This window comes from Argentina silus (assembly GCF_951799395.1).
Source record: "Argentina silus genome assembly, chromosome: 8".
Classification (NCBI taxonomy): Eukaryota; Metazoa; Chordata; class Actinopteri; order Argentiniformes; family Argentinidae; genus Argentina; species Argentina silus.
Window position 1 is genome coordinate 19033738 of NC_139662.1, and position 25504 is coordinate 19059241.

Here is a 25504-nt window from a genome sequence, read left to right on the forward strand (position 1 = left end):
CTCCTACTCTCAGCGCCTTTTTGATGTAAAAGTCTTGTCTCCTCAAACTCTTTGAGTCATGATATGCCCCCACAGACATGAATAACAAGCAGATGAATCATCGTAGAATCTGCAAATCACTTCTCCTTCTTTAACACAAACACTCATTCGAGCACAGAGATTATAGGACATTGAATGTGGAACAAAGGGCATAATCAGTACAAAAACCCTTCTTTTGTGAGGGTAAAACTCTATTGAGAAGTGGAATACCATTCAGCAATAGTGCTGAGAGGGCTTCGAGCCCCCAAGTACAGACTATCTTTCCTTAGATGGTATTCAACTGTCCTTCTGGGTTGGAGGAGAACCTTGAGGATTTGAAGAGAAAAACGTATTATCCGTTCTGTCCCTCCTCCAGAATACTAAGTGAATAATCCTCACCACAGAGGCAAGAGAGGAAGAGGCATTTGCTGGGGTTTCATGTTCGGGCTCCAGCTCCATCCAGGTTTAAGCGCCTTTAGCCCCCGAGATCAGAATGGCCTGTAAGTGGAGTGTCTGAACAGCTGGTGACCAGGGGGGTGTGAGTGTGTGGAGGGGGGAGGCAGACCCAGCAGACCCAGCAGACCCAGCAGAGCCCTGCTAGAGGAGTTGGGGACCAGACACCTGGACAGGACTGATGAGACCCTGCAATCAGAAAAGATAAAAACCTGATCACCTGATCACCTGATCCCTCCAAAGTTCACATCAGGCCATGGCACTTTCACCCTGCCCATGGTTTTACAGTGTATTAAGTTAGCAGTGCTCCATACCGAAGTGTGTGTGTATATATATATATATATATATATATATATATATATATATATATATATATATATATATATATATATATATATATATATTATAGCAGTGGAGGCTGGTGGAGGTAGGAATCGGAGGACTGGCTTATTGTAATGCATGAAATTGAATGAGGAATGGTATCAAACACGTGACACTCATGTTTTGAAATGCTGCGTCTGGCTCTGATGTTCACCCACCTCCTCAGTGGTGTTCACCCTCTGCCCTCCATCCCTCCTCTCACATTGCCCTCTCAGGCACTTCCCTGCCCTCACCAGCAGGGGGACAACACTGATTGTAGTCCATCAGGCCAGGGGCCAGTGATACGCGGCGTTCTCCTGGATCCTTGCTGCACACGCCACACGACTCCTGGTAATTGCCGGTGTTGGCAGTGTTTATGATGTTGGGCGGTAGCGGCAGGCGGGCGGCGAAGCGTAAACCGTAGCCTCACCGGGATACTCAGGTTTCTGTCGTCTCCCCTGAATGGCCCTACAGTACGCCTCACAAAGACATCAGGAAGTCAGCAAGATGGAAGCAATGCCGTGTCAGAGTGAATCTGTCTGTGTGGAGTACGATGTCACACACTGTATAATTTACCTCATGGAGCGAGATTGTAGCCACTTATGTCTCAAGATCTCGGTGTCAGCGCACATCGCAGTGAGGAAGTGAGGCATGAACAATTTAATTTTAATTTTTTATGAGTAGAATGACTTCTTCTGAGGTCTTGAAGACTATATGGATATATTTTCCATGTATCATTCATTGACATGAATCACCACACCTTATTCATAATGGTGAGCGGACCAAAATGGAGATTTAGGGTCTTAACTCATAAAGTAGAGAAAGAAAATCTCAATATGAATTGAATCCAAAACACACATCGTCCTAACAATGGAAAGCAGATGCGGGCTGTTCGTTTATCCCCACTAAGGTACACATTTATGAGCTGTGTGTTTTGTTTTTGCTTCTTTACAAACCCAAATTCCTTCTTATCACTGGTACGGTCCGGTGGAATTGCTCAAATATGCTGCGTGGTGGCAAATATCATTCACATCTGTACAAACACACGATGATGGATTTATGGCCTCCCAACCACAAATCACATCTTCTCTAACCTTTGGCCCCAGCAGAGGAACGTTACAGAGGATCACATTACAGAACTGTCCAACATTGACCAAAATGCAGATGCCCTGTGTTCTTTGCCAAGACCTCGTCTTGCTAGTACCCACCACCACCACCTCCGCGACCAACTCCAATCCTCACCAACCCCAACCACCACCACCACCATCAACACCACCACCATCAACACCACCCCAACCACCACCACCACCACCTCCACCACCACCAACACCACCTCCACCACCACCAACCCAAACCACCTCCACCACCACCTCCACCACCAACCCGAACCACCAACACCACCCCCACCCCCACCAACACCACCACCAACACCACCTCCACCACCACCAACCCAAACCACCTCCACCACCAACCCGAACCACCAACACCACCCCCACCCCCACCAACACCACCACCAACTCCACCACCTCCACCACCACTACCAACACCTCCACCAACACCACCACCACCATCCTGTGCGTGACTCACCTCTTGATAAACACAAGCAGACCTAGAATAGCCGACAGCGGTGTGTGGCAGCTGTGTCTCCAGAGCATGTTGCATGTTGGGATGATTCCGGCCCTGAGACGAGCTGTTGTGTTGTGTCTTGTTTACTTATTCATCATGCAGCGTTCTCTCTCCCTGGCAACAGCCCGTCAGTGGTAGGAGCAGAGCTCCAGGTCTCAGACGCCACGCACAGCTACACTACCGTGTTCACCTTTTTTTGGTATTGATGGACAGTGATTGGGTTTGTACTGATCCAAGGGGGCCTTCCATCCACAATTGAATCCAATTTAATGCCATTTCTGTCTGTAAAGAGTGTGGCGTTTTCGTACTAATGCAGTGCTCCTCTATTTCAACCTAAAACCAATGAGGTCTGCAATTTTGTTTTTCAATGATATGTTAATCCCATAGCAACAGCCCAACTTGATAAGTGGAAAAGCTTTGTCCCCGGCCCCCCCCGTCCGTCCGTCCCCCCAATATAGTGTGACAGCTTTGAGTGATCGCTTAGTTGGGCCTTTATACCTCCAATCCCCAGGGATCTTGTTGTATGGCTGGCTAATCAAACTCAGAGGATCTAGACTGATGTATTATTGACCAGGGGCTGATGGGAAAGTGCAGTCGTCAGAGAGCCCCAAGTTGATTCGCTCTAGCCTTTGAAGCACACTTAGATGCACACTTTTAAGTGCATTTGCTTCACTTTAAAGGTTGCCGATGATAATCCCCCTACCACCACTCACAGATTTCATTTGATTCTGTCCTGGACCTTTCCCCTATGGCCATATCCATCTCTTGGCTGTCAGAGTAGGGAGAGAGGGAGCCAGGATAATGATGATCGTGTTAACCCCCATTCCTATCATGGCTCAGTGTGAAGGCTAAGGCTACCACTCCACCAGTATGATCCAGGTGGAAATGAATCAGACAGCCCAGGCTCTCCAGGAGCTTAGTGATAACCCCCCAACCCCTTCCCCCTTCCCCCCTCCTTCCACCCAACTCCCAATGGCAGATGCAGATAGGCCTTATATCCTGCTCACCCCAGTGTGCAATCACTTTGCTGTTGTTGTGACATGCACAGATCAGGTTTGGGCAGGAGGCCGCTCCACAGTTCAGCGGAGGAGGGGAGGGGGGGGGTGTGTGGTGTGGTGATGAGTTGTGTGGAGGTGGAGGGGATTTGAGATGGGTGCATTAGCTGGCTCCTGAAGAGTGTCTCAACACTCTCTCTCTCAGGATTGTTCGGCCCCATCCACCATGAAATGAACAATTCCAGCTGAGCCGACTGGTGTGGCTTTGGAGGAAATTCAAGCCTGAGATTGGGTTTACGGATGTAAGCATCCAGTAGACATGGAGCCGTCAGATGTCAGCGCAGAGCCTCTCTTCTTTTTGGCACAAGCCTGTCCACCCAAACACTCATCCTGGGGTTTGTTTTTAAAATACTTCCAGACTTGTTTTGGAGAAAAACGAGACATACTATTTGGTATGACCGAAGCTTATGCTTTTTCATTTAGGAAGTAAATAACTGAGTCACCGACTGAATTCTTCAGCATGTTTGTGCATTATTTATCAACAACGGTTACCTGGGAGACAAGTGTATAGTGAAAGAGGCGTTTCAATCAGAGCTTTGTAAGCTTTGTTTGTGAGCATAAAAACTATAATCGGAATCAAAATGCTAAGCAGAGGTTTTGTTTGTTTATGTAAGTTGTGGTCAGGCTGACCTGAGGAATAGTGTATTGGACCTGTACATCTCAACCTTCAGGCTGGACTCATCCCTTTTGCATTAGAATGTTCATCATTAGTTCATCCATTAGTACATCATTAATCATATTTGAGAGTCTATGAAGTGTTTGTAACTCAAAGCTTCATGTTAATTCTATGTATTCTGTATAATGTCCTTATTGTTGACAGAGTGCACCTGCAAATGAGGCATTGGTCTCAGTCTGTTTCCCCTCTATAAGTAAAGGTTAAATAAAAAAAAAAAAAAAAAAATAGTAAATACATAGTAAATGCATTGCCTTAGCTCCAGTATGGAGTGCCTTTAGTAGTGACTCTACAGTTCATTCTCTCGCCCTCAGAATGGAGTGAACTTGTGCAACCCCTGCTGACATGCGTCTGATTAGCCCTGAGTGTTTGTTTACGCGTGGCGTGTGTGTGTGTGTGTGTGTGTGTGTCTGTGTGTGTGTGTGTGTGTGTGTGTGTGTCTGTGTGTGGGTGTGTGTGGGTGTGTGTGTGTGTGTGTGTGTGTGTGTGTGTGTGTGTGAGTGTGTGTGTGTGTGTGTGTGTGTGTGTGCACTCTGTCCTCTCAGGCTCCACTCAGACCTGGCACCGTGGTCACCACTCACCGTTCTCTCAAGTGGGTGGAAAAATACACGGTGTGTCATTGAACTCCAGGAGCCACGCAGAGGAAAGAGGAAATCCCCTAATCCTGTTTAAAAAGAAAGGATCTTGTTTTAATTTGGGCTAGCTCTCCGTGCCCCCCCCCCCCCCCCCCCCCCCCACCCCCCACCACCTCCTCCTCCCACCTACTGATCCTCAGTGAAGCCAAAAGGGATGTTTATCCAGTTAATGTCTGTTCACCTACAGGCCCTGCACAGGCCATAGTTAACTGCCTGTGTGTCTGGGCTCTATTTGCTGCCTTATTAGAGGATGTGTGTTGCCCTAAACCTCTGTAAATGAAAAGCACAAACAGACCAACGGTCTCTCCCCGCTCACCTCCCCATGTCTCTGGCCTGTCTGGACCACAAAGACAGATCTGTCTGTTGGCTCGGAGGACGCTGGGAGGCAGAGACGGCACGGTGATGCAGACATGTTGCTCCTTTTCCCTCTCAAAACCCTGGGTGCTGGGTCAGTGATAAAACGCCCCGAGAGTCACTGAACCCTTTAAAAAAAAAAAAAGACTTGAGCACTTCTCCAAAATACAGGGTTGAGGAGTTTCCGTAACTCAACCGCCATGTTTACATGGCTCCGAAGCTCAGCGCAAGGCCAAATGTTATATATACAGTCAAGGCTATCTGAGAAACCAGCAGACATGGCCTCTGCAAACACAACCAATCTCTTAATCTCCCTCCGTTTGAACCTTCCCTCTTTCCCCCCTCTCTCTCTCTCTCTCTCTCTCTCTCTCTCTCTCCCTCTCTCTCTACTGCGAGCGAAGAGGAGGATAGAGCTGAGAGATGGCTCATTTTTCAGAACTGAGGCAGCCCTTTTAACTTGATTAAGACGTTTTTCCATCCTCTCAAGAGAATTTTTTAAAAACGCTTTAAGTCCAAATAACATGAGCACTTCTCCTGGCCGTGCCAGGAACCCCTTTCCGTTTGGAAATATTTGCTTTGGACGCCAGCCTTGCCCAGCACACAACACAGGCAATTATAGGAGCTATTTGAACAGGAGAGATCTACTGACAGGCGACGCCTCATTTGGTGGGATGAAGGAATCAGGAAATGAAACCTTCATTGATGCGCTGGGGGTTTGGAAAGAGAATTCTCTTTTTGAGGCTGACTGAGTATCTGGTGTGTATTTATGCATGTGTGTTGACGAGTGCATTGGGACTGTGTGTGCGTGTGTGCATGTGTGCGTACGTGCGTGCGTGCGTGCATGCGCGTGAGCGTTTTTGTGTGTGTGCGTGTTGTGTATGTGTCATGGGGGTTTCGGTTTGGTTTTAAACAGTTTATCTGCAAAGGTGCAGCTGCAGGTTCCTTGCAGCTAAGCTCAAAGGCGTTACTGCTGCCCCTCACTCTCTCGTGATGGAGAAAGACTGTCAAGTCAAAGCCAAAGCCAAAGCAGACCCATGCACACCGACTGGACTGATTGCAGCAGCTCTGCTCAAATGGAGCATATTCTGAAATGGCTCTTTCCTCGCTGACCTTTCTGCCCGTCCTTGCTGAAGTATGTTAACTTTCCTTAGCCCCTCTTTCAAGGACGTGGCGATACATCACCTGGATGCAGTGCTCATGTTTTCCCAATGGGCTTGAGTGACATGACACATTGTTTAGAGAGGAGCGAGGCAGCGCTGGTGATGGAGTGTGAGAACACAGACGAGACTTGGCAAGTCAGAGAGGGTCGTGAGGGTCACACGCCACTAACCTACTTAGCAACCCTAGAGATTTCTGTCTAGTCAGGTTCCACTTTGACATCACGCCCCCTGCGCCCCCCCCCCAAGAATCTTGTGTGTGTGTGTGTGCGTGTGTGCGTGCGTGCGTGTGCGTGTGCATGCATGCGTGGTCGTTCTTGCATGCACACGTGTGCACGTACATGTGCATGTGTGAAATTGAGGAGGACAGAGTGAAGTTTAATTTCTAACTCTTCTGGGCTGAGAATCCCCCAGAAAGGAAACTTAATCCAGAGGCCTTCTCAGACTGGACAAATAGACAGAAAATTAGTTTCGCATGACGGTTTATTAAAAAAAAGCCTTGTGTATACAGCGGATTATTGATGCGTCGAGCAGGGAGCTGGATAAGGTTCCAGCGTGGTGGGTAGAGAAGGACAGAGCGCCAGTCTCCAGGGGAGGAGCAGGCACGTAGGAGTCACTTCCAGAGTCACAGCTCTGTCACGCACAGGGGACACTGGGGACCTTCCATATTAAAAAGTCCTTAAAGATGAATGAATGGTCCTTAATGATTAGTTACTCTCTTTAGTCATGTAAGGGTAAGAGGCTGTATACACCCTTATTAGGCTGTATACACTCTTATTAGACTATATACACCCTTATTAGGCTGTATACTCCCTTATTAGGCTGTATACACCCTTATTATACTGTATACTCCCTTATTAGACTATATACACCCTTATTAGGCTGTATACACCCTTATTAGACTATATACACCCTTATTAGGCTGTATACTCCCTTATTAGGCTGTATACTCCCTTATTAGACTATATACACCCTTATTAGACTATATACACCCTTATTAGGCTGTATACACCCTTATTAGACTATATACACCCTTATTAGGCTGTATACACCCTTATTAGGCTGTATACACTCTTATTAGGCTGTATACACTCTTATTATACTGTATACACTCTTATTAGGCTGTATACACTCTTATTAGGCTGTATACACCCTTATTAGGCTGTATACACCCTTATTAGGCTGTATACACCCTTATTAGGCTGTATACACTCTTATTAGGCTGTATACACCCTTATTAGGCTGTATACACTCTTATTAGGCTGTATACACCCTTATTAGGCTGTATACACCCTTATTAGGCTGTATACACCCTTATTATACTGTATACTCCCTTATTAGACTATATACGCCCTTATTAGGCTGAAACCTGAACTCTGTTCAGCCTCTGCTGTTGTGTGCTCTTCACATGGTTTCAAGAGGTTGCCCACTCCATTCCCTCTCCACTCCTCCCTCGCCTCTCTTCCTTCTCTGTCTCTCTCCCTAGCCCCCCCCCCCACTCCTCTTCCCACCTCTCCTCCCACATCTCCGCCTTCCTACTCTGTCTCTCTCTCTCCACTTTCACCGTCCCCCCGCACCTCGCCCCCTTCCTTGTCTCTCTCTCTCTCTCTCTCGCCCGCTTTCTACCCCTCACCCTCCCCTCCCCCCTCCCCCCTCCCTCTCCACACATTCCTCCAGTCAGGGGGCTGACAGACGTTCATCATCAGCAGGTACTCTGTCCCAGGTGGGTCAGGTTACACTGCTGCCAGGAGGATTGTGCCGCAGTTGCACTTTTACGGCTTAGTGCCGCACAGTTGGAGGCTCTCAAACCGGCCGTCGTCTGCCAGGCCAGATAACTGTTACCTGAGACACACCACCTCCTGCTCCAGACACCTTTAGACAACCCCCCCTGGCTTCACCGGACTCTCATATCGTCTCCCACTGTCTCAAGTCTTCCCCCCCTCATGTTTTATGACCTCTGCCCTCTAAAACCACACCCCTCGATGCGCTGCTTCCACATGAACGTTGTTTGTATCATCACTTCTTCTAATAAATTACAATCAAGGCTCGTATACTCCTGTGTCAACCGTACCACGGCAATTATTTAGCGTTGTAAAGTAAATTTGTTTCCTTGTAAAATTACAATTACGTTAACAGGTATGTGAGGGCCGAAGGGGTCCCATTTGCTCCAGCTTGCCGTAATTGTTTCGTAAGAGCGGCGAGCCTTCTCCTTTTCTGGATAAGTGTTTTTAATGATTTTAATGGCGTGGGTATTTTGTCTTTGTTTGTGCCTCCTGGCAGATGTGGATGAGTGTTCAGAGGGCAATGGAGGATGCCAGCAGATCTGCGTCAACATGATGGGGAGCTACGAGTGCCGCTGCAGAGAAGGCTTCTTCCTCAGCGACAACCAGCACACCTGCATCCAGAGACCCAAAGGTTAGAGCGCACACACACACACACACACACACACACACACACACACACGCACGCGCACACAGAGACACACACACACACACACACACACACAGAGACACACACACACACACACACACACACACACACACACACACACACACGCACGCGCACACACACACACACACACGCACACAGAGACACACACACACACACACACACACACAGACACACACACACACACACACACGCACGCACACACACACACACAGACACACACACACACGCGCGCACACACGCACGCGCGCACACACACACACACACAGACATTAGCCATGTCCTTTGACCTGAGGATTGATTGACAAGACAAAAGGCCCTAATGAGCCGTAATACAGCAGCACTGTAGGCGTGAGTCTTTTGTGGCTGGTGTGATGAACTGAAGGGGATCAAACTGGGTCTTTGAGAGCAGGATCGGCCCTAACAGGCCTCGAACAGAGGTGAACAAAGGTAACAGTGAGCGGTTAGAAAAGACGCTGCGTGCTGTTTTTTTTAATTATTTTTTTCTATCCATTCAAATTGAACCAATCTTGGATCTGGCAGCTTTTTTGAAGGCATCAGTGGTATGAGAATGTCCTGGGGGGGGGGGGGGGGGGGGGGGTGAGAGGAGAGAAAACGATTAAAGGTGTAGCCAGGGGCAGGAACACCTCTTGTCTCTAGTGCATTCCTGTGGGATTGGGACGTGACAGGAGGAGGCGTGTGGAGCCAACCTCTTCGTAGCCGTACACAAGCCAGAGGAACAACACCAATGATGGAATCTGCCAGTACCAACATTAAGCATGGTCCTGATAGGCCCTGGTTGTTATGACTATAGTCTGGCCAGCATACTGTACTGTATGAGCAATACAGGACAATTCTCTCTCTCTCTCTCTCTCTCTCTCTCTCTCTCAAGTTACTTACTTAAACAAATGTATTTGTTGTAAGTCGCTTTGGATTAAGGCGTCTGCTGAATGCCATGAATGTAAATGAGTTGATCTTATGACTCTGACGTTGACATCAGTGGAGGCTGGTGGGGGTTGACATTTGAGGACGGGCTCATTGTAATGCATGGAATGGAATGAGGAACGGTATCAAACCATTGCAGGAGTAGCCAAGTGCATGTGTGTTTGATACCATTTCATTCCATGCATTACAAAGAGCCCATCCTCTGATTTCTACCTCCACCAGCCTCCACTGATTGACATGTACTGTAGGCCTACTCTGCGGTACATATTCAGTGTGTAGGAGTTTTTTTCATTGAATCTGTCTCAAGATTTCTCTTATAATAATAATAATAATAATAATAATAATAATAATAATAATAATAAATCAAGTGTTTTTCATTTGATCAATATCAAAGCACATTCATTATGTAAATATATAAAGCGCATTATGAGAGAGCCATTGTGGCCACTTTCCAGCTGAAGTGTTTTCTAGTCACCTGAAGTGGATTACCAAACCAGAACAGCTCAGAGGGTGCCAGAGGGTGGCAGAGGGTGGATGATTGAGGGGTGTTAGTTACGCTGTGTCTCAGGGAAGGTGGGATAGTGACAGTACGACTATCTTACCTCGACTGCACCTGCAGGCAGACATATGTCTGTACGTCTCCAGTCTCTGTGTGGGAGTGGGAGTCGTTCAGCAAGGCACAGCTCTCTCCTCAGGATGTCCTCTCCCACCTGTCCCTCACTCATCCACGTTGACTGTACTGCCTGGGGGGGGGGGACACTGACCACTCATACCCCAGGGTCTAGTTTCAGACTTCTATATGTAGGACTCGAGCGGCTAGCCAGGGATCTTGGTGGACAGCCTGGTTTTATGAAATCAATCTGGCCTAGTGAACTGTCAATGTTTACGTTTCATAAGCACCGTGTTATTTGAGTGAAGCAAATGGCCGGATTGTGTGTTTCAAAGAGCGGCCCCTCTGGGCGCTGCGAGAGACACGTTCCCCCGGTCCAGGTCTGTCTAGCCAGGCTTGTTTCTCTCCCACTCACTCTTGATAAATGTGCCTGTTAATCTTCCATTTTTCATGTTAATATTGGCTTTATTGCTTCCAGATGAGCTCCATTTGGATGCAGAAATTAAAGCTGCCATAAATCTACAACTTCACTCAACAGATCACTGCCCTGTCATTGTTTCGTTATTCTGAAAAAATAACATTCGGAACAACAGTCATCTGCTTACTATTATTGCTGTTATTACAACAGTGTGTGCTGGAGGAGAATGGAAGCGGAGAGGAAGTGGGTGCACCGAGTTATTGGACAATAACCACTGACTCATCCAGAGCATAACCATTCTCGCTTATTGAAAAATTACGTTTAAGTGGCAGAGGCTACACCAAAGTCAGAAAGCAAATATGGAAATAAATATGTTGGAATGTACTTGCCCGGTCTGCTTACAGGGGTAAACTCTCAGTTCTTCATATACGCCAACTTGCCAACCCTCCTCTTAAAGCAGCTAAGCCTGGGGTGCAGTTAGCTCATGAGTTTTATCACCCTCATTAAAAAGACATCAGCTTCCCATTTCTTTCATCGATGGATAAGGTGTTCCCTGGGTGAGTCGGGTGTGTGTGTGTGTGTGTGTGTGTGTCTGTGTGTGTGTCTGTGTGTGTGTCTGTGTGTGTGTGTGTGTGGGTGTGTGGGTGTGTGTGGGGGACATAGCAGAGGTGGCCAGCGTACCGCTGCGCTGGGCTCTACCGGGCTGTGAATTCCCCCTGCTGGCTGTGAGCCCTTGTTAGCCTAGCGGCTGGGCCAATTAGGCAGCAGGGGGCTGCCCGTCTTAACGGCTAATGACAAGGCTGCTGCTGGTCTGCCTCTTATTAGACTTGCCCCCCTAAACAGGAATAACTCTCCCCCAAATGAAGGCTCCCATCGTTTCGCAGGGCAGAATGTAACAGTTCATTTATTCTGCCCAAACATTGATCCTAGTCAAGAAATAAAGCCTTTGAAAGGCTAGCCAAGGTGCTTAGCGGTTGATAGGAATGCCATTCTGGTCAAGGAGGGTTCCACTCCTTTGCGTTAGATTTATTGTCTTTTTTTGTGTCTTTTGTTCGGGGGGATCACAGGGACCCTGCTACCCACACATGTGCGTGAGACTGAGTCCGGCAGATTGGAATTCCTCCCTCCCAGAATTCTGTGTTCAGTCAACTCAGACATCTATAATTTTAGTCCAGTACATTTTTAAATATCCGGTATGGCATTACCTACAGTACTGTAGGGTGTGTGCTGATGGACCCTTATGAAAGTTCATGTATTTAGTTTCAAGCTGTACTTTAACAGGCAAACGGCTGATATTTCAACATTCATTAGACACAACAGTAATATGATAGAGTGGGACAAAGACTCATATCTGTTGGAGCTATAGTATGCCGTAACAGTGTTGTCAGGGTGGGCAAGTTGACAAGTTGTTATGCTTTACCAATATGTTGCTCTTTCTCTGTCGAGGAAAGAAATTCAGTTTTACACATACAAGTCCACTAGGCAAAGCTATGCTACAGTAGTATATACTCCACTTTGGTTATATATTCCTGTGTAGTTACATTATCATCATCGTCATCATCATCATCATCATCATCATCATCATCATCAACAGTAAAACTGTAAATCTCTGTTCTTAGCAACGTTAGATTGTCATTATCGAATTACTACCTGCTTTGTAATTGCATACAGTTCTGTAGTAATAACTTGTGTTATTACACCAGTGTAATAGAGATTAGCCCTTAAACCCACACTCTCTAGCACACTGTGGTGAATGCAGATCATCTCAGGGCTGCAGAGATGTGTTTTACAAGGCCTTCTCAGGGAGATGTGTTTTACATGGCCTTCTCAGGGAGATTTGTTTTACATGGCCTTTAAAGCTGTGTGATTGAACTATGTCCTACAGCAAAATGATACTAATCAATGGACTGTAGTTATAGGTCGCGGTTAGAGTGTCATCCACTTTAGTATTTAATTTTCCTTCAGATAGTTCAATAGTTCCTTCAAACCATGGTTGCCATAGCTACATACATTGATAATGACGAACAGAATGAAAATATCATTACAATTTTCCTGGTTCTCAAAATATGCTTCAAGTACCGTCTGCTTGCCGTGTCTTTCATGCATGCCGAGTTCATCTAGCCGTCTCTATTCAGCCACCTGACCATGGCAACCAACAATGAATTATTCCACTAATAATTTCTTCCCGTTCTCTAGAGCATGACTTTACCATTCCAGGAAATGTTTACTTTGTCTTTGAAAACCACTTCCTGTGTTTGGAACTTTCATTAGCTTCCCAGGGGGGTTGTTGCCCCTTGTGCAACAAGGCTCGCTGGCGGTGTCTCTCTCTCTGTCTGTCACACACACACATACACACACACACACACACACACACACACACGAATGCACACACACGCACACACACACACACACACACACATGAATGCACACACACACACACACACACACACACACACATGAATGCACACACACACACACACACACACACACACACACACACACACACACACACATACACACACGCAAACACATACACACACACACACACACACACACACACACACACACACACACACACACACACACAAGCGTTTTTAATTTACTTTAGCTTCAGGCATAGTTTTTGAGATCCATTCTATTATGGATGCAGAACACGAGCCATGTGCACTTCAGGACATCTATTTCATGTGCTGGCCATAACTGTAGCCGTCCAAGGAATTTTGCAATAAATGTGATCAAATCCATTACACATGGTGGCATCATATACTCTGTTGGTTTTGCCTCTTCACCACCACATTCTTTTAGTATGAGACAGATTGAGATGGAGAGGCAGTGGCAGTGAACCCTTTAAAGATACTTTTATCACCAGTGGATAAGTGCAACCCACTGGCTTAACAAAGTAGCTGCTAATGATCTCATGTGTCTGTATTACATAGTGTAGCAGGTGCTTGTGCTGGTAAGGATATATCACACAGGGCACAGTGGCCTATAACTCTAAGGTTGTTGTTATTATTATTATTATTATTATTATTATTATTTTGCCAGTTGACTTCAAATCAAGGGTAATTACTGGTGGTTGAATTCTGACACTGTACATTTTTAGGTGCGACCATTATGTGGTATGACCATGACCGTTATATGGTGTGTTTCTCCTGCCTGGTTGTGGGTCCTCCTACTGCGTGGGGCTTGTCGTGTCCCTTCCCTCCCTGTTCCCCTCGCTGCGTCTCAGCACGCCGGCCTGCCTGGCTGTCTGACTTGTCCGCTGGCCACAGAGCTGTTTTTACAAGTGTAGGAGCGGCTGCTCCGTTGCTCAGCAGACCGACCGTATAACTAGGCTCTTTTCCTATTCTGGGGAAGTGGACCGTGTGGAACGTCCCACACTCCCATGGCTACCTATTAAGTCTCACCCATTAGTCCGGCATCAAAGACGGTCCCTCTACGAGACCTAAGGGACACACACTCTCACTCACCTCTCCTCTCCCCCTCCTTTCACACCCTTCCTTTCCTCTTTTCTCTCTTTCCACTCTCTCTACCCCCCTGTCCTCCCCTCTCTCTCTCTGTCTCTCTCTCTCTCTCCCTCTCTCTCCCTTTCTTTTCTCCTCTCTCCCTTTCTTTTCTCCTCTTTCTCTCTCTCTCTCCTTCTCTCTCTCTCCCTCTCTCTCTCCTTCTCTCTCTCTCTCTCTCTCTATCCCTCTCTCCCTCTCTAAATTACCTTCAGTTGCTACCCCTCTTTGTCTAGACGGGGCTTTCATAGGCCCCATGGCTCCCCACGCTTGAACAAATATATACATCAGTGGCTTGGGCTCTAGCAAATGTTGGCTGCCCTGCTGCTGAATCCTCCATACTTCTTTAGTGGCGGGCGGGCATCTCTTTTCGTAGTGGTGGTTTGCTGAAGGCCATCTCTAAGCTGGCCGGCCCGACCTGCTGAGTGCCAGTGGGGTTTTTCCACTAACACTTGAAGAAACGCTGTCATTGCTTTTCCCAGAGGGCCAGTCTGAACCCCTCTCAGACAGACGCCTGCTTTCAGCTGGTTTCCCTTTGATTTCCGGAAGAATGTGGCTTTGAAATGGCATATCTCTTTATTAAATAGGGTAGCGTCCTTTGTTTTTTTCTGAGACAGTGGAGGGTCTGGGCCACTGCGTGGTTCAGCTCCCACGCCTAAACTTACCTGTACCACCGCAGAGTGAGTGTCAGCATATAAGTGTCTGTGTCTACAGAAAAAAAGAAAGAAAAAGGAAATTAAAAAAGTAGCGTTCAGTGGTAATAATGGATTACTGATATTATGAATACATCTTAGTTGAAATTTTTTAGCAATTAGCTGCTCCAACTGGCATGGTTTTCAATAAATGATGACGTGGGTTATGCAAATCAAAAATGGTCTTCTCTAAACATCTGCTGTTTGAGATATCCACATATTAAAGTTGGGAGGGTTCTAATTTTCCCACGATAACAGAATACATTTTACCAAAATAATTATGATTATGATCAACAGACTTATCTTTGAGGAATCCAATATAATATTAGGCATCGAGTTAAGATTCAAGATTCAAGATTCTTTATTTGTCACGTGCATACAAGTATACAGTGAAATGCAAAAGTGACAGTGCCACAGAGTAGAATAAATAGAATAAAATAAAATAGAAGTAATAAAAAATAAAAATAATAATAATATATATATATATATATATATATATTTTTTTTATTACTTCTATTTTATTTTATTCTATTTATTCTAAATAGAACAGTATGAACTGTATAAGCAGTATAAACAGCGTTGAAGCAATGTACGCAATGGAATGGCAATATACAATGTCAATGACAGGTTGACAGTACAGATAATTACAGTGGAGGGGGATAAAGTATAATATAATATAACAATATAATATTAGTCATCGAGTTAAAAAGATAAAGGCGAGAAGATAAAGGCGGGCGTCTGAATCCAAATCCAGGAATAATCATGTTAGTAGCAACATGAGTTAAACATCAAAACTCTTTCAACTTTTCACAATGCCAGAACAGATGCGTATGAGTTCCTACCTCAGTCGTACATCTTTGACAGTTGGGGACAAATCACAAGACGCATCATGTAGTCTAAGGTGGAAAATAAAATCTATAAAGAGATTTCTAACTAGTTTCTTAGATTTTTTTTAGTGCTTGTTGATGGAAAATGAACACTGGGGAATGATCTCAATCCCAGACCCGTCGTCAAAGTGAATGCCTAAATCTTTCTCCCACAGCCTTGCCACATAGCCAAGTCGGTGTTTCACAGTTTTTAGAAAGAATATTATACAGTTTTGAGATAATACCTTTAACTGACATAGAGATCGTTAAAACTTCACAGTATGTCTGATATTTGAAATCTACATTTTTTTTGGGATACAAAACTTTACAAAAATGTGAAGGCATAGCCATCATTTTTGGGTACCCTGAAACAGGGGAACTACAAATAAAAAGTCTTATAATTTCTCATGTACACAAATAACGTCAGGGCGACAACCATCGTCCCTAGCAGCCCACACTGCACGCGTCTGCGGGGACAGCGAACAAGACCTTTTTTCCAGAGGCTGCAGGCTTTTTAGGTACAGTGCATTCGGAAAGTATTCAGACCCCTTCACTTTTTCCACATTTTGTTATGTTACAGCCTTATTCTAAAATGGATTAATTTTTTTTTCCCTCATCAATCTACACACAATACCCCACAATGACAAAGTGAAAACAGGTTTTTAGAAATTGTTGCTAATTTATTAAAAATAAAAAACTGAAATATCACCTTTTACATAAGTATTCAGACCCTTTACTCAGTACTTTATTGAAGCACCTTTGGCAGCGATTACAGCCTCGAGTCTTCTTGGATATGACACTACGAAAAAAAAAAATGTAATCCATTTCAGAATAAGGCTGTAACATAGCATAATGCGGAAAAAGTGAAGGGGTCTGAATACTTTCCGAACGCACTGTACTTTTTTGCAAACTGTAACCTCACCATCCTTTTTGAGGATAACTAGTGGTTTGCACCTTGCAGTGAAACCTCTGTATTTTGGCTAGTGATGTATTCTGTGGATGGAAGTCTCTGACATATTCACGCCTGCCTCCTACACAGGGCGATGAGCTGCAGGCCCTAGCCAAAACCTAGCCAAAGCCTAAAATCAATACTAGATTGACAGCTACATAGACAGCTCTCTTTAGGGGGACTATGCATAAAAAGTATTTTTAATAATAATAATTATTAGTAATTTCTGAATGGTGAAACTAATATGTACACAAATACTATCAAATAACTGAGAATCTCTATTTTAACTTCACTGTAATTGTTTGATTTAACATCCAAACCTTTGGAATGTAGTGCAAAAAGAAGGTTCACTGACCAGAACTACTATTCTAATTTTACAAAGAACAACATCTCCACATCGCCATGTCAACCAAAGCAAAAAACATACTCAACATAGAACCTTTACTCTCATCTACCCATAGTGTTGCATTGCTGTGTGTTTCAAACTTTCTAGTTATCAGGGGATCTAGACAGCATAGAAAGCACAATACAGTAGCCGTTGGCAACCGTGGTCTTGCGTCTCTCCACCTCCCAACTTTGCCATTCAAATAAGCCAGGGGCGAAAAAGGAAGCCTCATCATCCTGTGTTTGTGCGAGTGTTCTGAGAAGCCTGTGTGCACTGTGTTGTTGTGTACCTGTGTCTGTCAGAGGGATTGCTTGGTCTTCTGGGAGGACAGAGGTGACCTTGGAAGGATGAGAGGAGTGAGGGGGAGAGTGGCATGTCCCCAGCAGGTGCTGCACACACACACACAGACACACACACACACACACACACACACGCCACAGACACCCACCCACACACACACACACACACTCACACTCACACACAGACACAGACACCCACCCACCCACCCACCCACACACACACACACACACACACACACACACACACACACACACACACAAACACACAAACACAAACACAAACACACACACACACACAGACACAGACACCCACCCACACATACACACACACACACACACACGCACACACAAGCACACACACACACACACACACACACACAAGCGTGCACACACACACACACACACACACACACACACACATCCCATTCGTTGTTGATTCTTTGAGAGGACATTATTTTTTTCAAAATGGCTGCCATCACAGCTAACACATTTTATGGAAAAAGGTAAGTCTGTAATTGTGTAATTATACTTTTTGTAAGTTTGATATTCAGACTGTTTCTAATAAGTGAATATATCAGGAATAGTTTGGTGTATTTGTTTTCAGAGCAGTGTAATATTTTTTTTAACATTAAATAAGAGCTTGTTTATAAATGTCCTTCACTTTATATAACACTGCAGGAGACATCTCACTAACTGAGGCAGAGAGAAATTTAAACAGAAAAATGTAGGGAGACTCAGACATAGCCTTGTCAGATGAGGAGGATCCAGAGGCAGTGAGTAAGGTGGTCAGGATTGCCCCAGGCATTATTCACTTTTACTTTGTCCATGAGCATGTGTATCCTGTGGTATTGGTCAGGTTGGGACTGGGTCAGCCTGGGTAGGTAGTGTAAGCCCCCTTGATGCAGGCGTGCCTCTGTATTGGTATAGGTCAGGGGGGCTGATGGCTGCTATCGGGGGCAAGGGGCTCTGGCGGTGCTGGAGTCCAGATTGGCCAGGGCTGCTACTAGTGGTCCTCCCAATGCAGGCATGCGGCATGGGTTGAGCTGGTTGTGACCCTGGGCATTCATGGAATCTTGCTTCTGTCACTGGCCGTGGGGTTCCCCTCCTCCCCCCAGGAGGCATGCAGGCTCTGACAGACTGCAGGCGCAGGCCACCAGGGCTGCTGCTGTTAGCCGTCCCCCTGGACGTGTGCAGTGTAGGCTGCAGGGACTGGGGACAGTGGTTGTTGCCCTGAGCGATTTTCGGGCTCTGGCACCAGTCATTGTCTGTGGACGGGTCTCTGCCCTGTCCCATTGGTTGGGTCGAGGCTGGGTCAGCCTGGGTGACTGGTGTTGGCACCACTGAGTTGGTACAGGTCAGGGGCAGGCAGCTGCTGCCTGGGGCGATCTCGGGTTCTTCCTGGGGTTGGGGTCGGCTGGGGCCTCTGCTGTACGCCCTCCCAGTGCAAGCGTGCAACCCCAAGGTGCAGCTCAGTCGTTCAATTTAGCATATTTACCATCAACCAAGTCCTAAGGTCCATTACAGTGCACATACAATAAACAATAAATACAAATATGTTTTGAATTTTTTCTCATTGTGAGGCGTCGTTCATTGTCACCCCAAACACTTGTGATGTGGTGTAAATAAAAAACACACAGGTGTCGAGAAGCAAACATTGTAATCCGTAAAGCCTTCTAAAGCATGTCTATTCTAGTCTCTTACACCAAAAGTATTCAAACCACTTAAGCTAAACAGTAGTTAGGATCATTAGGAAACTATGCATGGATTGTTTTTGGAACACAGCATACAGTAAATAGAAATAAATGTTTAATGCGGTTTGTTGGCATCCCAGGTGTCTATCACCATAATCACAGACGCGCGGGAATATCCTATGAATGTCAGTCCGCAATCAAATGCATCGCTCGCTGGCACAGAATGTTTATGCCCTCTGTTGCTTTTCTCAAATGCGCGAATGCGTGAATGCACTGCTGCTTCAACGAGTCCTTTGGGAGTTGAAGGAAATCAACGTTGGCCCAGCGTTCCAAACAGTAGTGCTTGGCTTGCCCTTCTGCCTCTCTTTAACGGGGGCTGCCTGCCGTTGGGATGGTGCTGGGTAGCAGACCCCCTGGCCGCCCTGTCACTCCATGGGCCCTTCTGCGTCCCAGCCCGGCTCAGCCTGGCTCGGCCCGTCTCCCTCACTCTTTTCCATGCGTTGACATTTTTATCCTCCTGTTAAAAGTTTTAAAGGCCCATTATCTAAGAGGAAGGAATGCTGATTTAATGGCCTGGTGGCTCCATGTTTACGCCACGCTCCCTTAGCAACCAACCAGCGCTGCACGCCGACGTCTATGTCCGCAGCCAACGTCAAACCATGGGGCTCCCCCTCTCACCTCTCCCCTCACCTCTCTCCCCTCTCCCTTCTCCCCTCTCCCCTCTCCCCTCTCCACTCCAGCGCCAGTGACAAGAGTCTGGGCTCCTACCATTAGTTCTCCTTTCACTGTTCCAAACACTGAGACTAGGCCATACAACCTCAGCATGTCCCAACACATCCATTGTATGGATGCAGCCATTGTCCACTACATGGACCCTAAAGAGTTGGGACAACTCTGGTGAGGAGGGTCCCATTATGGGGCTTTGTTCAGGGAGGCCAGTCGTCTCTGCCTCCATTAGCCTGAGGGTTACATCTCATGTGGGACAAGCCGCGTAGCTTTGTGAAGCAGGTTTAGTTCTTTTGCATAGTGCACAATGGCCAGGAATGTAACACTGACACAGACATACTGTAGATATTTCTTTTTCTGGCAGCTTGTGTAGTTCTTCATTTATCATACCGTGTCCTTAGTCTGTCTCCCTCCCTGTGGAGTGCCCTGTACTAGAAGTGTTATGGATGTAAAAAGAATGTACAGTGTTCTTGGAAGCTCTTGTTAATGTGTTTGGTTTCTTTGATTGTGTTTCACTGTACTTGAGAATCCTTAGCCTTGCGCCTGAACTGTGTGTGCTTTGGAGAGAGAGAGAGAGAGAGAGAGAGAGGGAGGGAGAGAGAGAAAGAGAGATCGCAAGAGAGAGGGAGGGAGAGAGAGGGAGAGAGAGAGAGAGAGAGAAGGGTTGTTGTTACCCAAGGCTGTTGTTACCCAGGGCTGTTAAGACAGACTATTTTAGCTCTGGGCTGCCTGTGGCGGTGCAGTCCCTGAGTTACAAGACTCTCCTGAGTGTCTGTCTGGCGTGCAGGTCACGACCTGCTTTGGTTGGATATTGCTGTAGCTAAGTCGCTGGGGAAAAGCTCAGGCTAGTGCCTGCAGCTAATTGCTGGGTGTTCAGTTTTTTCCACGGAGTGCGGTGCGGTTTTCGATGAGCTCTCTGTCCGTGTCCAATAGTGTGAGAACCGATGTCCAGCCTGTCCCTCGGTAGCCGTTTGGAAAGCTCCATCCCAGCTCCAGGACGTTAACCCATATTGCTTATCCAGCACGACGTCTATAAAGCGCCCTGTGATATTTTTACTGGTTTCTACATATAGAGTTATGGTTTATGGGTCGGCGGCGTGTTTCAATGGGGCGCGCGGTGTTTCCCATCTACTTCATGAAGGGACGTTATTCTCTCCGCGTCCCTATTATTTATTTCAATTTCATATTTCGACAGAGACCCCCGCAGAAAAATGTAATGGCTGCTGTAGCTAGTAATGATAAAAACGGGAGGTATTTGGCAGCTGGTTGAAGGGAACCGCAAAGGGTGGGCCGCAGATCGGCCCGGCCGGGGAGAAAAGGGCCATTGTGTCAGTGCTTTGACTTATATGGGTCCTCCGAGAGTCGAGGGCCTAGGGCTCTGTCCCCGGCCCGACCCGACCCATTATTGATGGATTGGTCTGTGGTATTAGGGGAGCGGGCTCTCATATAGGTGGGGAGGGGGTGTTGGGGTTTTTGGGGATGAATATCGTGACCCTGGTAAGCGATCTTGAGTCTCCGAGGGCTGCCAAGTTGGAAACTCTAACCCCCTCCGTGTTCACAGAGGTCTGTGTCTCCATGGGAAAGGAGGGCCGTCGAATTCCATCCCCTGCTGTATTTCTCCCATGCTCACTGTGGAGTTCTGCACCTTAAACAGGATGTGCTGCTGATGCCTTTCTGTGTCCCAGTGGAGTCAGATCATCAACTATGCTGCTTACTGCTTACTATGGGGAAGAGTGTTTTAGCAGTCAGTGTCTGTCTGGTGGCTCAGCCTCACCCATCCTTACCCCCCCCCCCCCCCCCCCCCCCCCCCCCCCCCCCCCACCACCACCACCGCCACCACCACCACCTCCTCTTCCTCTTTGGAGGGATCAGAGAAGCTCAAGCGGTGAAGTCTTCGGTGGTTATGTGACCTCCTAACACCTCTTAACAGACTTACAGTGACGTGTGGAGACATCGACATTGCCTCTGATTCCTGCATCGTCAGCTACAGTAGACAGAATGAGAGAGGGGGGACTGGAAATATGTCTCTCTCTGACATCAGCTCGAAGTGAAAATAAATAAAAGGGCCAGTTGAGTTTCTGGCAGAACACGTGGAAAACAAGAGGGCGCAATTAAAGGAGACTATAGAGGCAGGCGTTAAAGTACATAAATAAGTAATTAAGGATGAAGGATAAAACTCTCTGTGCTCTGTCTTTCTGCCCAGATTTGTCAGCACATTTCAACTTACTGATAGCATTTTCCCCTCACATTGTCCTTCCTCCAGGCATGCACAGGCACATGAAAACTGTATGACTATCCATGTACAGTGCTGTGCTCAGGGGCTAGCCAGGCTGAGGGTGGCTCTTGGGCAGTTAAACATGCATGAGCAGCATACCGGGATTTAATCTGTTGCTTACATCATTTCTATGTCCGTAAACACATACATACACACGTGCACGCGCGCACACACACACACACCACAGACAGACAGACAGACAGACAGACAGACAGACAGACAGACAGACAGACAGACACACACACACACACACACACACCACACACACACAAGCGACCCATGTACAGCGCCTGCCTCTTGCGGTGCAGAGTTAGCTTGCTAATGAAGGTTAGACCCCAAATAAGCCTCTGCGTGTCAGAAGATATAATGAGACTCAATGGAGATGTCTTCCTCCCTGCCTCCTCGCTCACCCAGAAGAAGTAGAGGAGAGGAGGAGAGGAGGAGAGGAGGAGAGGATGAGAGGTGTCTTTGGTTTTTAATGAGACACTGGGTTGGAGGGATGTCACTGCAGCAGGAACAGCAACAGTGTCTCACATTGTGTTGAGTCAAGTCTGAGCTTCGATCCCTGTAGGTAGCATCCATAATATATTTTGTGACATACCAGATGTGGCACGGCTCCCTATGATAATTTATGACACCAGTGTGACATGGGACCCTGCTGAGTCATGGATGTGAAGTTGACGTTTTCTCCATCATTTATACAGCAGACAGACATAGTGCATCTGCGTGGCGCCTTGGGTGTGCTGTAGCTCTGATGGGCAGAACCATTCGGATAAGCAACAACAGATGTGTATCGTGTTTGTGTTTATGCTTTCCACTCAGATGATCTGTTTTGTAGTGTTTGTAATCACAAAGCACCTGTGTACAATATCAACAGCAACATGGCCCAGCTGAGGCAATCTGTGGGACCGAAGTGCTGTGGTTAGGCTGTGGTACAAATGGGTTCTAGGCCTCTCCAACTAAGCCTCTGAGCACGGAGAGACTTTTGGCGCAGAGTTGAGAATGTCTCGGTGGTGTGTTCTCCCCTCCTTCCCTCCGTGGGGATTACCTCAATTAAGGTTAAGGACTGCAGGATCAACTCCCGGTGGGAGTCCTTTCTTTTTAAGCGGGCTCTTTTTTGTGTTGCATTGACACAACTGAGCAAGTTCTGACAGGCTATTAGTCCTGGAGACTTTAGAGAGAGAGGTACTGTGCATGTCAGTCACCAGGAGCTGACTGTTTGAGGTGTGTGTGTGTGTGTGTGTGTGTGTGTGTGTGTGTGTGGGGACATGCATATGTGTGTGGGTGTGTATGTGTATGTGGGTGGGTGTGTATGTGGGCGTGCGTGCGTGCGTGCGTGTGTGTGTGGGCGTGCATATGTGAGTGCGTGCATGCGTGTGTGTGTGTGGGCGTGCATATGTGTGTGCGTGCATGCATGTGTGCGTGTGTGTGTGGGCGTGCATATTTGTGTGTGCGAATGACACTGTGATACCCTCTGAACATATCTCCCTCTTCTCCCTCCAGCACGTGCAGAAGGGAGCAAGGACGGACCCACCTGCATGGATAAGAACCACGGCTGTGCACATATCTGCAGAGAGACTCCCAAGGGAGGCATCGCCTGTGAATGCAGACCTGGCTTCCAGCTCACCAGGAACATGAGGGACTGCAAGTGTAAGTGTGACCACAACCCCCCCCCCCCCCACACACACACACACACACGCCTCATAAAGTCCTTCTTATCACAACTAGTGTTAGTTAGTGAGCAGATTTCTCGGAGGGAACCGTTGTGATGGACAGCACACACTTCCTGTTGCCGTGCAACAGGGCTCATCCTGTCAGGGCTGGGGCCGGGGCTGATGGGGGATTTGTCTGTGTTTGGATAAGGATTGGAGAAATGTTATTCTACATTTTTTCTGTGACGGCCCTGGAAAAGGGCAAAGGGGGGGGGGGTTAGGGGGGTTGGGGGGCTGTAGGTGGGGTGCAGAAATGGGGGGGGGGGGGTTCGGTGGAGACAGGATGGCGGTGGAAGCCTTGGCTCTCTCTCTTTGTCTGTCTGTCATCACAGGTGTATATAGAGTGCTAATGTTGACACACACTCTCTCCAGACACACACACACACACACACACACACACATGCCTAGCGACTGTTCTCAGATCTCTGCAGATGTCCACAAAGCATGTTCTTGCTCATAATGGTGTAACCGTTACCGTGTGCTCTCCGGCAGTGACGTGTAACTACGGCAACGGGGGGTGCCAGCACATCTGCGAGGAGACGGACCACGGGCCCAGATGTTCGTGCCACATGAAGTTTGCCCTGCACACGGACGGAAAGACATGTGTAGGTGAGTCAGGAGGGGCTGGCGGAGGACAAGAAAATATGTGATCTGAGATATGTAAAATAATAAAAGTAAACATGCAGTATGTATATAATCATCCCCACAATCTTATTCAACACATGACCAGGGGACCAATCTTAGAGGCTAGTTGAGGAAAATGTTTTGAATGAGCTCCATTATGACTGCATTGCATACAGTACCACTCCCCCACACTAAGATACCATAGGCAAGTACATACTTAATGGCCCTTGACTGCTTCCTCTCGGACACACAAGGATATAAGGCCTCTACTCTCTCTGCCTTTGCTGCTGCTGCTGCTGCTGCTGCTGCTGCTGCTGCTGCTGCTCCAGTCTGAAGCTGTAACCCTCTCTGTCCTCTCTGTGCCTGCCTGTATGCTTTGCCCTCTCCTCTCTCTCCCTCGCTGGACACTGTGCTCTCTCTCTCTCTCTCTCTGCTTTTCTATTGGGTCTTGGGTCAATTCCTCCGCAACGTCACACTGATATGACCTCACACACACACACGACCTAAACTTTCATTGGCATTTGTTCATGTTTGCTTCAGTGGATAAGAACTAAAACAGTCAAAGAAACCCTCTGAACCACATCGAAGGGCAGTTTCAGTCAGATGGAACGTCTGGCTTATTCAGGCACTGGCTGAATAAGGCCATTTAGCCAACTGACATTGCAGTGAGTGCATACATCTTTCAGTATACATGGTCCCAGTGAGAATCGAACCCACAACCTAAGTGTTGTTAGCACCATGCTCTACCAACTGAGCCACAGAGCTTTAAGTAATTAACATTAGATTTTAGTAACAGTAGGTAATAGGTAAGCTTTAGTAAGGATACTGTATATCTGCTAAGCCCCTCAAGAGCCATTGATAGTAGTTTGACTGGCAGCACTCCCACGCCTCGCTCTATGGGTGGTGATATACTACAACATGGTAGAGTTCATCCAACTCACCCTGCAGCTCTTTGCATAGACGTGAAGGCAGTAGGTAGGTTTGAAGGCTGGTGGATGCCTGGTTTTCATGGCTGCCTGGTACTGTAGGT

At 47.0% G+C, this 25504-nt stretch overlaps 1 protein-coding gene across 2 annotated transcripts in view; it reads left to right on the forward strand.

The window, feature by feature from the left end:
* The window catches only part of scube3 (signal peptide, CUB domain, EGF-like 3), a 75104-nt gene that overhangs the window by 23822 nt on the left and 25778 nt on the right, over positions 1 to 25504 (forward strand). For both annotated transcript variants that reach the window (XM_083674306.1, XM_083674307.1), the window contains exons 4-6: positions 8612 to 8746; positions 23642 to 23788; positions 24343 to 24459. In XM_083674306.1, coding sequence (XP_083530432.1) covers positions 8612 to 8746; positions 23642 to 23788; positions 24343 to 24459 — 399 coding nt within the window. The remainder of the gene's footprint in view (positions 1 to 8611; positions 8747 to 23641; positions 23789 to 24342; positions 24460 to 25504) is intronic.